This window comes from Stegostoma tigrinum, chromosome 5 (genome assembly GCF_030684315.1).
Source record: "Stegostoma tigrinum isolate sSteTig4 chromosome 5, sSteTig4.hap1, whole genome shotgun sequence".
Classification (NCBI taxonomy): domain Eukaryota; kingdom Metazoa; phylum Chordata; class Chondrichthyes; order Orectolobiformes; family Stegostomatidae; genus Stegostoma; species Stegostoma tigrinum.
In genome coordinates, this window is record NC_081358.1 from 112,517,992 (window position 1) to 112,533,050 (window position 15,059).

Genomic DNA, 15,059 nt, shown 5'->3' on the forward strand with positions numbered 1-15,059 from the left:
GCACCCGGACATTGAAAACAAAGAAGACCTGCACATGGGGATGAGACCGCCACACTTGGAAAAGACCACCACACTGTGATCAAACCTCCATGCCAGGAGACTGCTGCACAGGAAGACCACCACGCTGGGCCAAGTCTGCTTTTCTACTTGGTCATGTGCCAGGACCTCATGTCTCGGCCAAGCCTGCTGAGCCAAGACCTGAGAGTCCGGGCCACGTGGGCAAAGGACTGAAGATTTTGGTTTTGCTCAGTGATCGGTGTGAGTGAGAACATATGTTTGCCAGTGACCACTGAGGAAAAGGACCAGGTAGTGTTTGGCCGTTGTAAGGTTTGAGGGAATTTGTAGCTCAGTGGTCAGTCTGGAGAAGGACATCAGGGAGTGTAGTGGAGCACCAGTGTTGGACACCATGGAATGATGGGATGTTGTCTGTCAGTGTGTCACCGTAAGTGCAGCTACACTGCAGTGGAGACCACACTCCTGATTACTATGTGTTGCTGTAAAGTATGTGCACACACATGCATGCACATTAGGAGCTTAATGTAGCCCAAGGTTGGCTGTACAAATGATAGCAAAACTCAGTGGTCACCATCCCTCCTCAGAACCTGACAGCAGCATCTAGAGTCTGAGCATGTAGATGCGATGGCATAGTGGACTAGTAATTCAGAATCCTGAGTTAATTTTCTGAGGGCAAGAGTTCAAATCTCACCATGGTGGAGGGTGAAATATGAATTCAATAAACAAAAGTAATATTTGGAGTAAACAGCTAGCCTAATGATGGCCGTGTAATCATTGTTGAATGTTGTTAACAACCCATCTGTTTTACTACTTCTGGAAAAGAAATCTACTGTCCTTTGCTGGTCTGCCACCATGTGACTTCAGGCCCACAGCAATGTAGTTGACTTTTAATTGCCCCTTGGGCAATTTAAGATAAGCAATAAATTGACTGCATTGCTCAGATACCATGACCAAATGAAAACCAAACCAAAACCTTTTGACCTTCTGCTTCCCTGTTGTTTGAACTGTTAATACTCCAATTGAGAATTGTATAAAAATCATAGAAATGCTAAATTTTCTAATTTTGTAATACTGACCTTCCTGTAAATAAAACCTTAACATTATGCCTTGTTCAGGGAGGGGTATGGAGTTCAGATTTACTAATAAAAGTCTTTCTGCTGCTGAGAAGCGTAATTACATAACAGTGGAATGTCACATCGCTTATTAAAAAATACAACTTTGTAATCACAGTTTAAGTTTGTTTGCATTTCAGTGTTCACTTTAATCCTATATGTATAATCAATGACACTGTGCATGTTCAAATTTCAGTGGGAAGTTGGGAAGACAATCTGTGTATTTTGTTGCTTGAGAGTATTTCAGTCTGATTCACTGTTTGCCCTTTTTAATATCACCACTATTGCTGGGTGCCAGATGATAACCTTTACTCGAATGTGGATTCAAATGGTCAGGAAAGGAGAAGTCTGTGCCAGAGTTCACCACTAGGCATTTGTGGCTGTTCCTTTAGGGCCAGTGGTGAGTGCTATTGCTTATCTTCTCACTGAAGACCCTCATGGGATGTGAGTAACTCTGGGTGAGCTAGCATTTATCGCCCATCCCTTATTGCGGTTAAGAGTCAACCATCTTGCTGTGGCTCTGAATCACGTGTAAGCCTTCCTGAAAGGATATTAGTGAACCAGATGCGTGTTTCCAACAATTGTCAATGGTTTCCAGATTCTTGAATGAATTCAAATTCCACCGTCTCCCATGGCAGGATTTGAACCTGGGACCCCTGAACATTCGCTGATAATACTATGAGGCCATTGCCTCCCCGATCCAAATAGTTAAACTGTCGATTCATGATGAATTAATATTTCAGCAAATGCAGCAGTTCTCTGCTGAACTGGACCTCAGCCTGAATCACTGCATTTGAGAAAGTATGGGAGTGACACCAAAAAGCGGGGTGTTCCCTCACACCCATATGGTATTATGTGCCAAATTGCATATGCCAAATGGGGGACCATTGTATACATCACATAGAGTTCTGCTGTCTTCAGCTGTTTGGCTTAATGCATTAATGAAGGAAGGTGCAGGATGAGTGTAGTTATTGGATTGCAGGGCGCTTGATATTTAATGCATGCCTCTGTAAATAAACTCTGAGATAGTAAGAACTGCCAATGCTGGAGTCAGAGATAACACAGTGTGGAACTGGAGGAGCACAGCAGGCCAGGCAGCGTCAGAGGAGCAGGAAAGCTGACGTTTCGGGTTGGGACCCTTCTTTAAAGAGAAGAAAAATTCCTCTGATGCTGCCTGGCCTGCTGCGACCCTCCATCTCAACCCTGTGTTATCTCTGTAAATAAACGCTTGTTAAATGTGCGAAGACCAAGTCCCAGCTCTATCCTTCACCAATTTGAGTTGTAACCTGAAGTGCTGATGTGAGGTTTAGTGGGTTTTGCTGCCGCTGCTTAACTGATAGTTTGTCTCAAGCAAGCTTTTGTGCTGCTTTGGTCTGCTGTGTTCATCCAGCTTCACATTTTGTTATAATAGTTTGTCTCTATTTGTTTGGTATTTTGTTATGGGTGAGACTGAAGCAGTGCCTTTAAATCCTGAATTATTATGGGTATTGTGAATAATATTATTGTGAATAATATTATTGTGAATTGTAAGTCAGTGTTCCCCACTCCAACATGTAACCTTGTGGAATGCAGTTCTCAATAAGACCATGCATCACATAAATGTTTTAGAATTCTGCTGTCCCAGGAATTAATTCTCACAGCATGCAACACAAGAGGAAGAAGGGAAATGATGACCTAAATTTCAATCCAATTTTAGCTGTAACTTTAGTGTAACCCGGTGCTGTCTATGTCCTATTCCCTCATTGACACAATACCCAATGAACACTTCTGCAATGACAGACCACATATTATATTAAGTTCATAAAACCCCTACAGTGTGGAAATAGACCCTTCAGCCCAACAAGTCCACACTGACCCTCAGAGCATCCCACCCAGACCCATCTCCCGATAACCCACCTAATCTACACATCCCTGAAACACTATGGGCAATTTAGCATGGCCAGTTCACCTACCCTGCACATCTTTGGACTGTAGAAGGAAACTGGAGCATATGGAGGAAACCCATGCAGACACGAGGAGAATGTGCAAACTCCACACAGACAGTCGCCTAAGGGTGGAATTGAACCTGGGTCCCTGGTGCTGTGAGGCAGCAGTGCAAACCACTGAGCCACCGTGCAGCCCCAAAGATAGGTACTGAATGAGTTTTTTTTTAATACCACCGTCACTTTGGGTTTATAAATGGCATCCTCAGCTGTTGTCACCCAAAGCTATAAATACTGCAGTGAGACATTTAAGTTAGTATATGAAATATTACTCTTGGGAAGAGAAGGGCTAAAGGGATACTACATTTTGATGGATTTCAGAGGCAAGTATTTCTCTCTCTCTCTCTCTTTTCCAAATCAAAGTTAGTTTCTCATGCTTCTGATAGAGAATTTCTCTCCTCTGCCTTTTAACCTGGGTTCCTGTCTACTGACCTGTTTGTGTGTTTGCAGACTGGGTTAACGGAGCAGGAACGTTTTTATGAAATTGTTGGTGCTCTTTGTTAAAGAAAGCTGACTTTCAAAAGCCGGGGGAGGGGGTTGCCTCCCCATTGCTGAGATAAGCTGAAAGGATTCTATAAGCTGATGAACCAACCAGGACCATTGCCAAGATCTGAAGCATGTGACTCCTCATTATCTGAAGAAACTCCTGTAACTTGTGTGTTGCATCAAGTGTCTGTACCCTGTTGCCAGTGGGCAGTTGCACAAACGCACTGAAAACCAAGTCAGCATATCTTTCAATGTGTGCATGTTTTGTCCCAGTGTTTCTTCTGCTTATGTAATTAGCTGTTGATGCTGTCCTTTTTTTTAAGTGCTATCCAAGCTGTGCACCTACCTCGCTGCTGATTAAAGGACTGTCAGACAGGCTGCCATAAGGGGTTGAGCTGGTTATATACAGGGAGTGATTTGGTTGGGCTTGATTGTTATGTGCTCAAGGGCACACTTCTACGATCACCCAGAACTCGGAACAGCGCAGGGAATTGTAGGGCTAAGGAGAAGCACAGAAAAAGGTAAGAAGTTTCTCCATGCAAAATTAAACGGGCTGCCTCATACCTTGCTGACCAGCAATCCGATGTGGCTGGCACTGTGTGTCTTTTGATCCTGTGGTGAGGCAGCAGTGTGTGATATTCTCTGCTGTGTTGGTATTAAGCCAAGGCTTTCAGTTAAAAGCCCTGTTTATTCTCTGCAGGAAGCTACATTTCAGAAGGATGAGCTCATCTGTTTCACGAGAGCTGCAGTGTCCGCAGGTATTTGGCCGGTCCATATCTCAGGATTCTGTGGAGAGCTCCTCGATGGAGGACTACTGGAGAGAAGTGAGGAGCATTAAGGAGAGCAGTCAGAATGGACAGGAGGAGCAGCACCTAGTGGAAGTCAAGACACCTGATGGTGAGTGATAGCGAGTCTCAGTGAGAAGTACCATTTAACCCCTGAGCAATAAGGCCTGGTAATTCACAAAGCTAAGCCTCCTGCGCACCATTTACATGAACCTAATGTAGCTGCCACTAACTTTGAATATACAAGGAACTGGTTGACATATCAATATAGATGTTACAATTGTAAAGTATCAAGGTCCTTAAATTTCAATCTTAGCACAGCAAAAGCTGAGCATTTGATTTAGTGTGAGTTGTGCAACGCATTGACTGTACATTGTCTATTTTGTTACTGAATATTACTGTTGCAGTATTACTTAGTTGAGGAGCATCAGGCACTCATGACTATCCCATTTTTGCAATGCTGTTACGTTGTAACATGCAACTACAATTATTATGAAGCTATATTTATTGCTGTCAAGCTCTGTACTTTAATCTCATTTGCAGACGTTTCTCCCACAATTCTTCAGCTGTAACCATAGAATCACAGAATCCCTACAGTGCCATTGAGCCCTCCCAAGAACATCCCACCCAGACCTACCACATCCACGGTACCCTGCATTTACCACAGCTAATCTGCCAAGCCAACGTATCCCAGGATACTACAGGGGCAATTTTGCATAGCCAATTCACTTAGCCTGCACATCTTTGGAGTGTGGGAGGAAACTGGAGCACCCGGAGGAAACCCGCGCAGACATGGGGAGAACATGCAAACTCTACACAGATAGTCACCTGAGGCTGGAATTGAACCCGGGTCCCTGGCGCTGTGAGGCAGCAGTGCTAACCACCGAGCCAGCGTACTATCCCAGAATGGGGGGAATTACTAAGAATGGAAGCCACCCTGGAAGTGAAAGTATGTAATTTTGAATTGAAGTGGTGTATCAATGAGCTCATGTGTCACTGTAAAAGTTGTACAGGTCTGCTGCCTGAGGAAATTATTGCTGCTGCATGCAGCACAGTGACACAGTGAGGGAGAAGGGAAATGATACTTGGGTTGCTGGTGGGAGAGGCTTGCCTGTACTGTGCACCCTGTGTAGTGGCAAGGGCTGCACGGTTGACCCCGCGAGCATGAGTAGTTTGTCCAAACGCACAGTTTGGTTGCCGTCCACCCTGATCTCTGATGGATGAGTATGGATGCCAGGTAATTCTTCGCTGATCATTGCTGATGATCATTGTTATTCAGGTTTGTATGTAAAGGGCATCAGTGTCCACACTGTAGCCTCCTCAGGAGAAGAGGAGAATTCTGCCCATTTGAATAGTTTTATGATAATCTACATAAAAGCAGGCTAAAGTTTAAACATTAGCCAATGCTATTTCTGTAAAGGATCGACCATCATCATTGGCTGTGAGTCCAAGTTAATATTTTGCAAGAAGTTGTGGCCCAATACAGAAATCCGTGAAATATCTGTTTCAAATGAACGGGCTGGTTTGGTTGTGCCAGTTTAGATGTATTACCTCAGACTGTAGAGATTACAAGTTGTTGGCATTAATTAAGCAACATCAGTGGGTACATTCGTGAAAACTGTAGAAATATTAGTGGACAGCAGAGGCCTATAACCTGATTGTGAAAAAGTGTTTTCACAGATACTAGTTGATTTTTAGTTCCTTTTTTTTAAGTCAGCGTTTACTTACTTACTCTTTACTGGTTTTCCAAATCCCCATCCAGCTCAAGAGCTTGATTCATATCAGGGTACAGCAGCATCCATGGGAGTCTCACAGTGTCCCTAAAACGTGGTAAGAATTCAAGGACGATCAAGGTACAATACATTCCCCCCGCACCCCCCCAACCTCATGTACACACAGACACTCACTCACATCAGCACATATTCCGTGGGTGTGGTGAATCAGGCCCAGTGTATTTGTTATAAGATGAATTCTCACCACTGCTCATTTTGTTGTGTGAGTTACTTAGTAGATTGGCTGACCACTGTGATCTTTTCCAGGTTAGTGGTCTACAGGTCCAGTGTAGTAAAGGAAAAACACCTGGAAGGGGTTCTTATCCTTAGTAAGATTATTGAGTGATGGCTAATAGGTAAATAAAGTCACCATTGTATGCCTGCACACAGAACAGAACAGCTCTTTTCTCCTCCACAGATGCTGCCAGACCTACTGAGCTTTTCCAGCAATTTTGCTTTGCCCCTCATTAGAGAGATGCCTGGAGGTGGTTTTGCCTGTGGGCCAACATGCCTCAGGTGGTGTAAGAGGTTGAGAAGGAGAGTTCTTCAAGATAACCTCAGTTAGCACAGGAACTGAACACATGCTGTTGGCGTCACTTTGTATCGTATACAAGCCATCCAGCCAATTGAGCTAACTGCCCTATGACTAGTAGTTGCATGTATGTGAATAAGATAGACTCTGTTCAGCTGCTGTGATGGTTGGTTTTACTCCTATGAGACCTTAAACTGTTCTGCCAGTAGGTCTCTTTTGGTATCGTCATAGTGATACTTAATACACAATTAGCACTTAGAGACCAATAGAGCCTACAAGACCACTACCAGTAACTATGGTACCATAGCATTGGTATCATGGCAAAATATCAAAGTTCGAGCAAAGGGGCCTGGGATTTTATTATGAGCAACTCAGCAGCTGTAATAAAGGGCGAGCAACTTCAGTAAATGCAAGGGGGCAAAGTACCATGAAGTTTGACTTCTTCCCACCTTCCTTCCCTCTCCCTGTGCTGACCACCCTCTTTTCATCCAAGAGTCCTCCATCAGAGAGCAGTAGCGAGCAGTTTCAACTCCTCTCTGCCCCACCCCATTCCTGCATACTCTAAATTAAACTTTCCCTCAGTTATGGATCAGGCCGAACCTCTCAAAACATATCAAGGAGATAGCTAGACCCTAACTTTTTCTTATTTTAGAGACATTCTGAATGCAATTTGATTGATCAAAATACCAGTCTCGAAGCAAAACACCCTTTATTCATACACTATCCTTAAAATACTACAAAAAAATCGGATTGAAATAACTTAACTCTGTTGGAAAACTTAACAAATGATAGGTTATTTAACTGCTAAGCGGCAACTGTTCCAGTATAGAAACATCCTGTGAAACACTCGTGGCAAAGGCAGATTCAGTGAATCAGATTGTCTCACATGCAATTCTAGCAACAGGGAGGACAACCCAAGCCATTAGCTGTCGCAGAGACAGCAGCTTATAGACACCCAAAAGCTACTGAATGCTACAATAAAAATCCTGGTTCTGTGGGAGCTTTACACCACATTCATGCTGCTTCTATTGTTCGAACTTAAAAATAAAACCCAAGTCCTCACAAGCTGTTCACTTTATTTGCTTGAAGCAAATTGCTTGGCACCTCTGTCTCAGCCTCTCTTCATTAAAGAAAATGAGGAAAAGCACACCTTTTAAAGCCATAGTGCTGTTACACCCTCTGCATGGAGAGCGCATGTGCTCAGTGCCATTCAGATCCCTGTCTTGACCTTAGCCCCATTGGCTAGAATATGTTCTTTCACGCACACATGCGCACATGCAGTCAGGCACACTGACACGTGTACACATACACACATCACAAATACACAGACCACACTTGTGCGTGCACACTCATGCACATATCACACCCATGCACACAGATACATACATGTGTTCACGCACACACATATGCCGTCAACATGCTCACACATAGACATACTCTCACACATCCACACCCACATGCTCTCACACACACATGCTGTCTCGCACGTGCCGTCTCACACATGCACACACGCTCACACACACAGACATGCTGTCTCTCACACACATACACAGGCAGGCTCACACACAGACATGCTGTCTCTCACACACAGACATGCTGTCTCTCACACACAGACACGCTGTCTCTCACACACATACACAGGCAGGATCACACACAGACATGCTGTCTCTCACACACAGACAAGCTGTCTCTCACACACATACACAGGCAGGCTCACACACAGACATGCTGTCTCTCGCACACATACACAGGCAGGCTCACACACAGACATGCTGTCTTTCACATGCTTACACATGCAGGCTCACACACAGACATGCTGTCTCTCTCTCTCTCTCTCTCTCTCTCTCTCTCTCTCTCTCTCGCACACATACACACACACACACACATAAGCACAAATACAGCTGCCCTGTGAAAATCTTGGAGCCTGTTCCTTCAGACCCATAACAGCTCATTCCTTGTCACTCCACTTGTATTGATGTGACTTTACCTGAGCTGCTCAGGGCTGCCACTCAGCCCACTTTTTCAGCTGCTGCCCACACTCAGCATGTGTGGCGTTCCCCCTCCCCAATGAGCTGTTCTCTGCCCCCTCTGTTGCCATGTGAACGATAGCTTTTATAAAGCCATTGTAGTCAGATTAACTGGGCACAAGTAGGCATCAGTGTGATTCAATCAGCTGCCCTCACCCCATCCCCCTCTGTGTGATAGCAGTGGGAGGACCTCCTGTTCCTGTGCCCTCCACACAACTCTGAGTCAATAGGCATGATCTTTAAATTGGAGACCTCTGAATCAATGAAAGGTGGACAATAAAAGGGAAGTGGAGGGTATACTTGACAGCTTCGGAGACAGGGCAGACTGTGCGCATGCAGTATGTGATGTGAGTGCAAGTCACACTTTTATTCCCAGGGTGTGAGCTTTCTTCTTATCTATATTGTTAAAAAGGAAAAAAAGTAGAGGTTAGGTTAACAATCGTGAAAAGGGCTGCAGCAACTATTGCGTAGATAAACATATTCCCAAAGGGCAGACATTTACAGGAAGCTGAAGCTCACTTAACTAGTCAGACCAAACCGAGGGAAACCTAAGGTCACACAGATACAGCTCATGGCAGACACAGATAGGAACAAATAGATTGCTGTACAGTGCTGTAAGCTGAAAGCTGAAAAGGCGAAAGAGCAGAGCAGCAAGTTCTGAAGCAACCTGTCTGAAGCATATTGACCACCGCCTTTGGAAGGAGAAGAAAATAATTAACTGGCGAGCGACATTGGGATGACAGTCTCGCCTCCAGTCTCGATAAATTGAAGTCGATTTTGAAGAACATGTGAATGGAAAAGGTGAACCAAATGAAGAGGCCCACCAAGGTGAAGAGTTGATAGGATCAGGACCTGTCACATGCGTGGTCAGTTGGGCTTATGGTGACCCTGCTAGTTGGTCAACACATGGTAATCATGTGTGACAGGAGCCTGAGCCAGAACAAGTTCAGCAATTCAGTTTCCTGCAAGATTGTAATCAAAGAAAACTTTCAATAAATCTTTACAGAATGCTTGCCAATTGGAGAAGAAATGCATTGTCAGTGCCTACAAAGAGCTTGGTATTTTGATTCTGCTGCAAGCTGTTTACTAGTGGCACGTTATCCCTTTTTCTATGATAAAGGTTCAAAACTCGGAAAAAAAATGCTTGCAGTTTCAGCAGCACAGGAGAGGAGCAGTGAACATTTTGGAAAGTTTTCAAATGTGGAAAGAACTTGAACTGTGATTGAGAAACCAGACAAAAAGTATTAACAGCAAATCTGATGATGACTGGCTTAGTGAGTTTTTGGTTTGCGAATGCTGCCTTCCGGGAAACACACAGATACGCCCGCACTGCTGGTATTAGGAACATCTTGAAATTTGTGGGATATCTTGCTTCGTGTTACCCTATTATGATTGAACATTTTGGTAAACGACAACGAGACCTGGTTGTACCAACTTTGAAAAGATAGGCAGAATGAACGGATTCCGCTCTTGTGCAAATGCCATTAAAAGGAAAATCAAAGCTGTTGTACAAGTTAGTTACCATGAATGTGTTAAATCTAAGGCCTTGACTCTCTCTCAGGGCAGAGCTGGTTAGTTCTAGCTGTCTCTCAATCTTATCTGCACTTACTAAGAGACATCGGTATCTCCTAAGAGATGCTGGGCTAACCCAAGTGTGATACAGTTACTAGGTTATGTTAGCTTAGGACTAGTTATGAAAATAAGAAGGTTTTTGCTGAAACTATAACTGTTCACAGTATTCCAGTTGCAACCTAATGACTGCTTTTTCTAGGTTATGTTCGCTTAGGACTAGTTATGAAATTAAGAAGGTTTTTGCTAAAACTATAACTGTTCACAGTATTCCAGTTGCAACCTAATGACTGCTTTTTATAGTTTCAGCAAAAACCTTCTTATTTTCATAACTAGTCCTAAGCTAACATAACCTGATAACTGTATCACACTTGGGTTAGCCCAGTGCCTCTTAGGAGATACCGATGTCTCTTAGTAAGTGCAGATAAGATTGAGAGACAGCTAGAACTAACTAGCTCGTCCCTGAGAGACAGTCTCTCAGTGTGTGTTGCTATACCAAGGCCTTAGATTTAACACTTTCAGGCTAACTATCACATTGCAAGGTTTCTATGATTCTATGAATATGACTAAACAAAGTGCGTGCATGTTCTGCTGAAGACTACAATCATAGAATCCCTACAATGCAGATTGAGGCCATTTGGCCCATTGAGTCTGCACTAACCAATCGAAGAATATATCCCCATAACCCCACCAGGGGGTTACCATGGTTAACTTCCCAGGCATGCACAATACAAGGCAAATGAGCATGGCCACATCTTTGGATTGTGGGAGGAAACTGAAGCACCCAGCAGAAACCCAGACACAGGGAGAATGTGCAAACTCACACAGACTGTCGCCTGAGGCTGGAATTGAAACTGATCCCTGCGAGGCAGCAGTGCTAACCACTGAGCCACAAGTTAGATGTCAGTTCTGCTGGAAACTAGCCTGGTTGGCAAGTATTACAGGAAGAATTGATGGCAGCAATTGTATCTAAATAAGTCCCTAGCAGGGACACATGCTGGCTGTATTAAGCAGTAACATCTGTTCACTCCACAACCCACCCCCACTTGCTATTGCCAATACAGTGTGTTTGAAAGAGTGGAAGAGTAATCCAGACACCTTAAGAGATGAGCCCACTTCCCTTTAATCCAGTAGGGGAAATAAAATTCACTTAATAAATCTAGGAGAATAAGCTAAACCAATAATCATGACCATAAAACCACCCGATTGTCATTAATGATTCACGGATGTCCTTTCAGGCAAGGAAACATTGGCCGATATGTGACTCCGGGTCCATGCAAATGTAGTTGACTTTAACTGCCCTCAGAAGCGGCCTAGCAGTCGTTGGGTTGATTCAAGAAAATGGCTCGCTCCCACCCTCTGCAGGGTAGTTGAGAATGAGCAATAAACACTGAGCTTCATTAGTGATCCCCACATCCCATGAATGAATTTCAATAAAAGCCTAAAATAAGCAAGGAACCGTGGATGCTGAAGACCTGAGACAAAACCAGAAAGTGCCGGAGGAACTCTGCAGGCCTGGTGGCTTCTGTGGAGAGAAAAACAAAGTTAACATTTATGCCACTTTGTGAGAATGGCCTGGATTATTTTGTCTGTACAGACCTGCTGAGTTCCTCCAGCATTTTGTTCTTCTTTAATAAAAGCCTGTTTGGTACTTGGTTGCTGCATTTCAGTGAGATTGGGACCTCGATCACTGTGAGCCTCTCCACTTCCAGAACCGTCAATATACACAGTTGACCAATCGCTGACAAGTCAAAATAGTTGCCATCTTTGCTTAACTGTATGATGAGGTTTAACACCAGACTTGGAGTACTGCGCACAGTTTGGTCCCCTTACTTGAAAAAGGAAGCAACTGCATTGATGGCAGTTCACAGAATGTTCACTCGATTAATTCCAGATATGAAAGGCTTATCTTTTCTAGATGACCGGGGATTCAAGAACCAGGGGTTAGCCATTTAGGATTGAGATGAAGAGAAATTTCTTCACCCAGTGAGGGGTGAACCTGCAGAATTTGTTACCACAGAAAGCAGTAGAGGCCAAACTATTGAATAATTTCAAGCAGGAGTTGGATATAACACATGGGGCTAAAGGGGCTAAAGGGTATATGGGGAAATTGGAAACAGGCTGTTGAGCTGGATTATTAGCCATGATCATGATGAATGGTGGAGCAGACTCGAAGTGCCAAATGGCCTACTTCTGCACCTATTTGCTATGTTACTACTTCTTATGAAAAGAGAACGAGCAATTTAGGCCTTCGTTCGTGAGAGCTTAGAAATTTAAGAGGAAATATCATTCAGGTATATAAAAGGGGATTGGCAAAGTAGATTTGGTGTTTCCCCTTGTGGGACTGTCTAGAATGAGAGGTCATAGTTTAATGCTGGCAGGTTTAAAGCAGAGCTGAAGGGGTATTACTTCTCCAAAAGGGTCATGAACCTGTGGAATTCAGTACCCCAGGGTGTGGTAGAGGCCAGGACACTGAATAAATTTAAGGAGGTGATAGGTGGGTTATTAAGGTTGAAGGGTTACGGAGAAGGGCATGAAAGTGGAGTTGAGATAAGATCATCCATGATTATCTGAATTGGCGGAGCGGGCTCAAGGAGCTGAATTTCCTACTGCTGCTCCTAGTTCTTATCTTCTAATATAAAAAAATTGAGTAAGGACTGGAAAATATTCTCAAACAATATCAATAGACAGAGGTTTAGTCAATTACTGAAGGATCCTCCCTGAAGGATAGCCATCGTTTCCCTCTCCCATGTACTTTGATAATTTCACAGATCTGGCGGTGCCTGTGGGGAGAAAGCAGAGTTAACATTGTGAGTTTGGCGATTCTTCATCAGAAGCTTTCCCTCCACTGATGCTGCCAGACTTGCTGAGGTTCTCCAGCAATTTCTGTTTTTGTTTCAGATCCCAGCATCTGCAGTTCTTTGTTTAACTTTAGTAATCAGGTCGCTTAAAGTGAAGAGAAATGGGAAGAGGACAATGAGGAGCAGAAGCGGCCTAGCCTGAAAGGCTTGTACATGTGCTGTAAATCTGTACACTACAGACACTGGCTGAATGCCTGCAATGTTCTTTCATGTTTTATTCATTTTAAAGCTTCTGGCTTTAGATTGTTGGGTTTTTAAACTTTAACAAACGTGACCTTATGTTACTTTGCAGAGGGGGAGATGGAGGCCGAGTGGTTACAGGAGGTAGGCCTCTCCACGTTGGTCTCAGGCTCTGCAGGAGAGGATGGGATGGCGCTGTTGTCCACACTGACCCGAGCTCAGGCTGAAGCTGTCCAGCGCCGACTGGACACCTACACCCAGACCACCCGGAGGAAGAACAAGCAGCCCATCCGGGATGTTCGCGATGTGTTTGGTCTCACTGACTCTCCGGTAAGTACAGAGAATGGCAGAACTTGCATTTATAACGTTAAAGACAGTAGGAACTGCAGATGCTGGAGAATCTGAGATAACAAGGTGTAGAGCTGGATGAGCACAGCAGGTCAAGCAGCATCAGAGGAGCTGGAAGGCTGACATTTTGGGTCTAGGCTAGTACAGTAGGATCGTTCCTTCTATCTCTGAAACAATTTTAACCCCACTGTGAAGCATCTTCTAAGGATGCCTACCCTGAAGAAGTTACCCTCTGGAAAAACCTCAGTGGATCTCTCTCCCGCTGCAAGTCATTTATAACATCAGTTTTGTTTCGCAACCTCCCAAAGCAACTTGCAACCAATAGCATACGTTTTATGAAAGTGTTGCCCATAAATCTTACCAGTCTGGGAGATCTGTGGCCAAGCAAATTGGGCTGTTGGGCCATTAGTGGGCCAGTCCGGTTCAAATTTCCATCTAATCTCAGACCCTGGTATGAGAAGGTATCAGGACACCTTTGGAACCTGCCACCAGGTGATCTATCCACCATCTCTAAAGTGGGGACTCGATCCCTCAATCATCTGTCTCCAAATTGGGTGCTATCAGCTGAAGTCTGGCTGACACCAAGGCACTGTTCGTCAAGCTTATGAGGCTGAATTTTCTGGAGATTGGTTGCACATGGTGAGGAAATAACGTAACAGTGAGGTTCATAGTGACTGCCGCAGGTGAGGTATCAATCTTACAACTACCGAGGGAGTTTTGGTCTGACCGAGACTGGCCAGGCATTGAAAATATTCTCATGCTCCTGCAGTGACTAAGAGTGTGAATGAGAAGCTCGTTGAAGATTGGAAGCTACTGTCGCAAGTGGAACTGTGCATCGAAAACAGAAGGCTCTTGGAGGAAGATACGATGAAACAGCTCCACACTGGGCTGTGCTATAAGGTGGTGGCCGGGACTTCAGTGCATGGGATGTAACCTTTTAGGATCTGAATGACACAACACATTGGAATGTAGTAAACACAGAGAAGAGTAATAAACTTTTGATGACGCAGTCTGGAGCAAAAGGGAGAAACATGACAAGTTACATTTTATTGCAGAGAAGGATACTGTGATGCATTTGGGTAGAACGAATGACAATGCACTGTAATTGGATGGGTATAAACGAGGCACAAAAAGAAAGAGACTTGGGGCTGTGTGTGAAAAGACCTCAGAAGGTACGGGATAAATTGACTGATCTGTAATATTAGAAGGACTGGTTTCAGTTTTACTCCCAAGAGGAAGTGTGTTATGGTGATGTCATAGACTTTGTTTTGTTATTCATTCACAGGATGTGAGTGTCACTGGCTAGACTATATTGCCCATCCCTAAAGGCTAGCTTCTAAGAAGAAGAATACGATGAAGAGTCACTGGACTCGAAGTGTTAAGTCTATTT

At 44.1% G+C, this 15,059-nt stretch overlaps 1 protein-coding gene across 7 annotated transcripts in view; it reads left to right on the forward strand.

Annotated features, from left to right (window-relative positions):
- arhgap28 (Rho GTPase activating protein 28) overlaps window positions 1-15,059 on the forward strand; it is a 176,713-nt gene that overhangs the window by 91,826 nt on the left and 69,828 nt on the right. For all 7 annotated transcript variants that reach the window (XM_048529212.2, XM_048529214.2, XM_048529215.2 and 4 more), the window contains 2 exons: window positions 4,296-4,492; window positions 13,434-13,651. In XM_048529212.2, coding sequence (XP_048385169.1) covers window positions 4,296-4,492; window positions 13,434-13,651 — 415 coding nt within the window. The remainder of the gene's footprint in view (window positions 1-4,295; window positions 4,493-13,433; window positions 13,652-15,059) is intronic.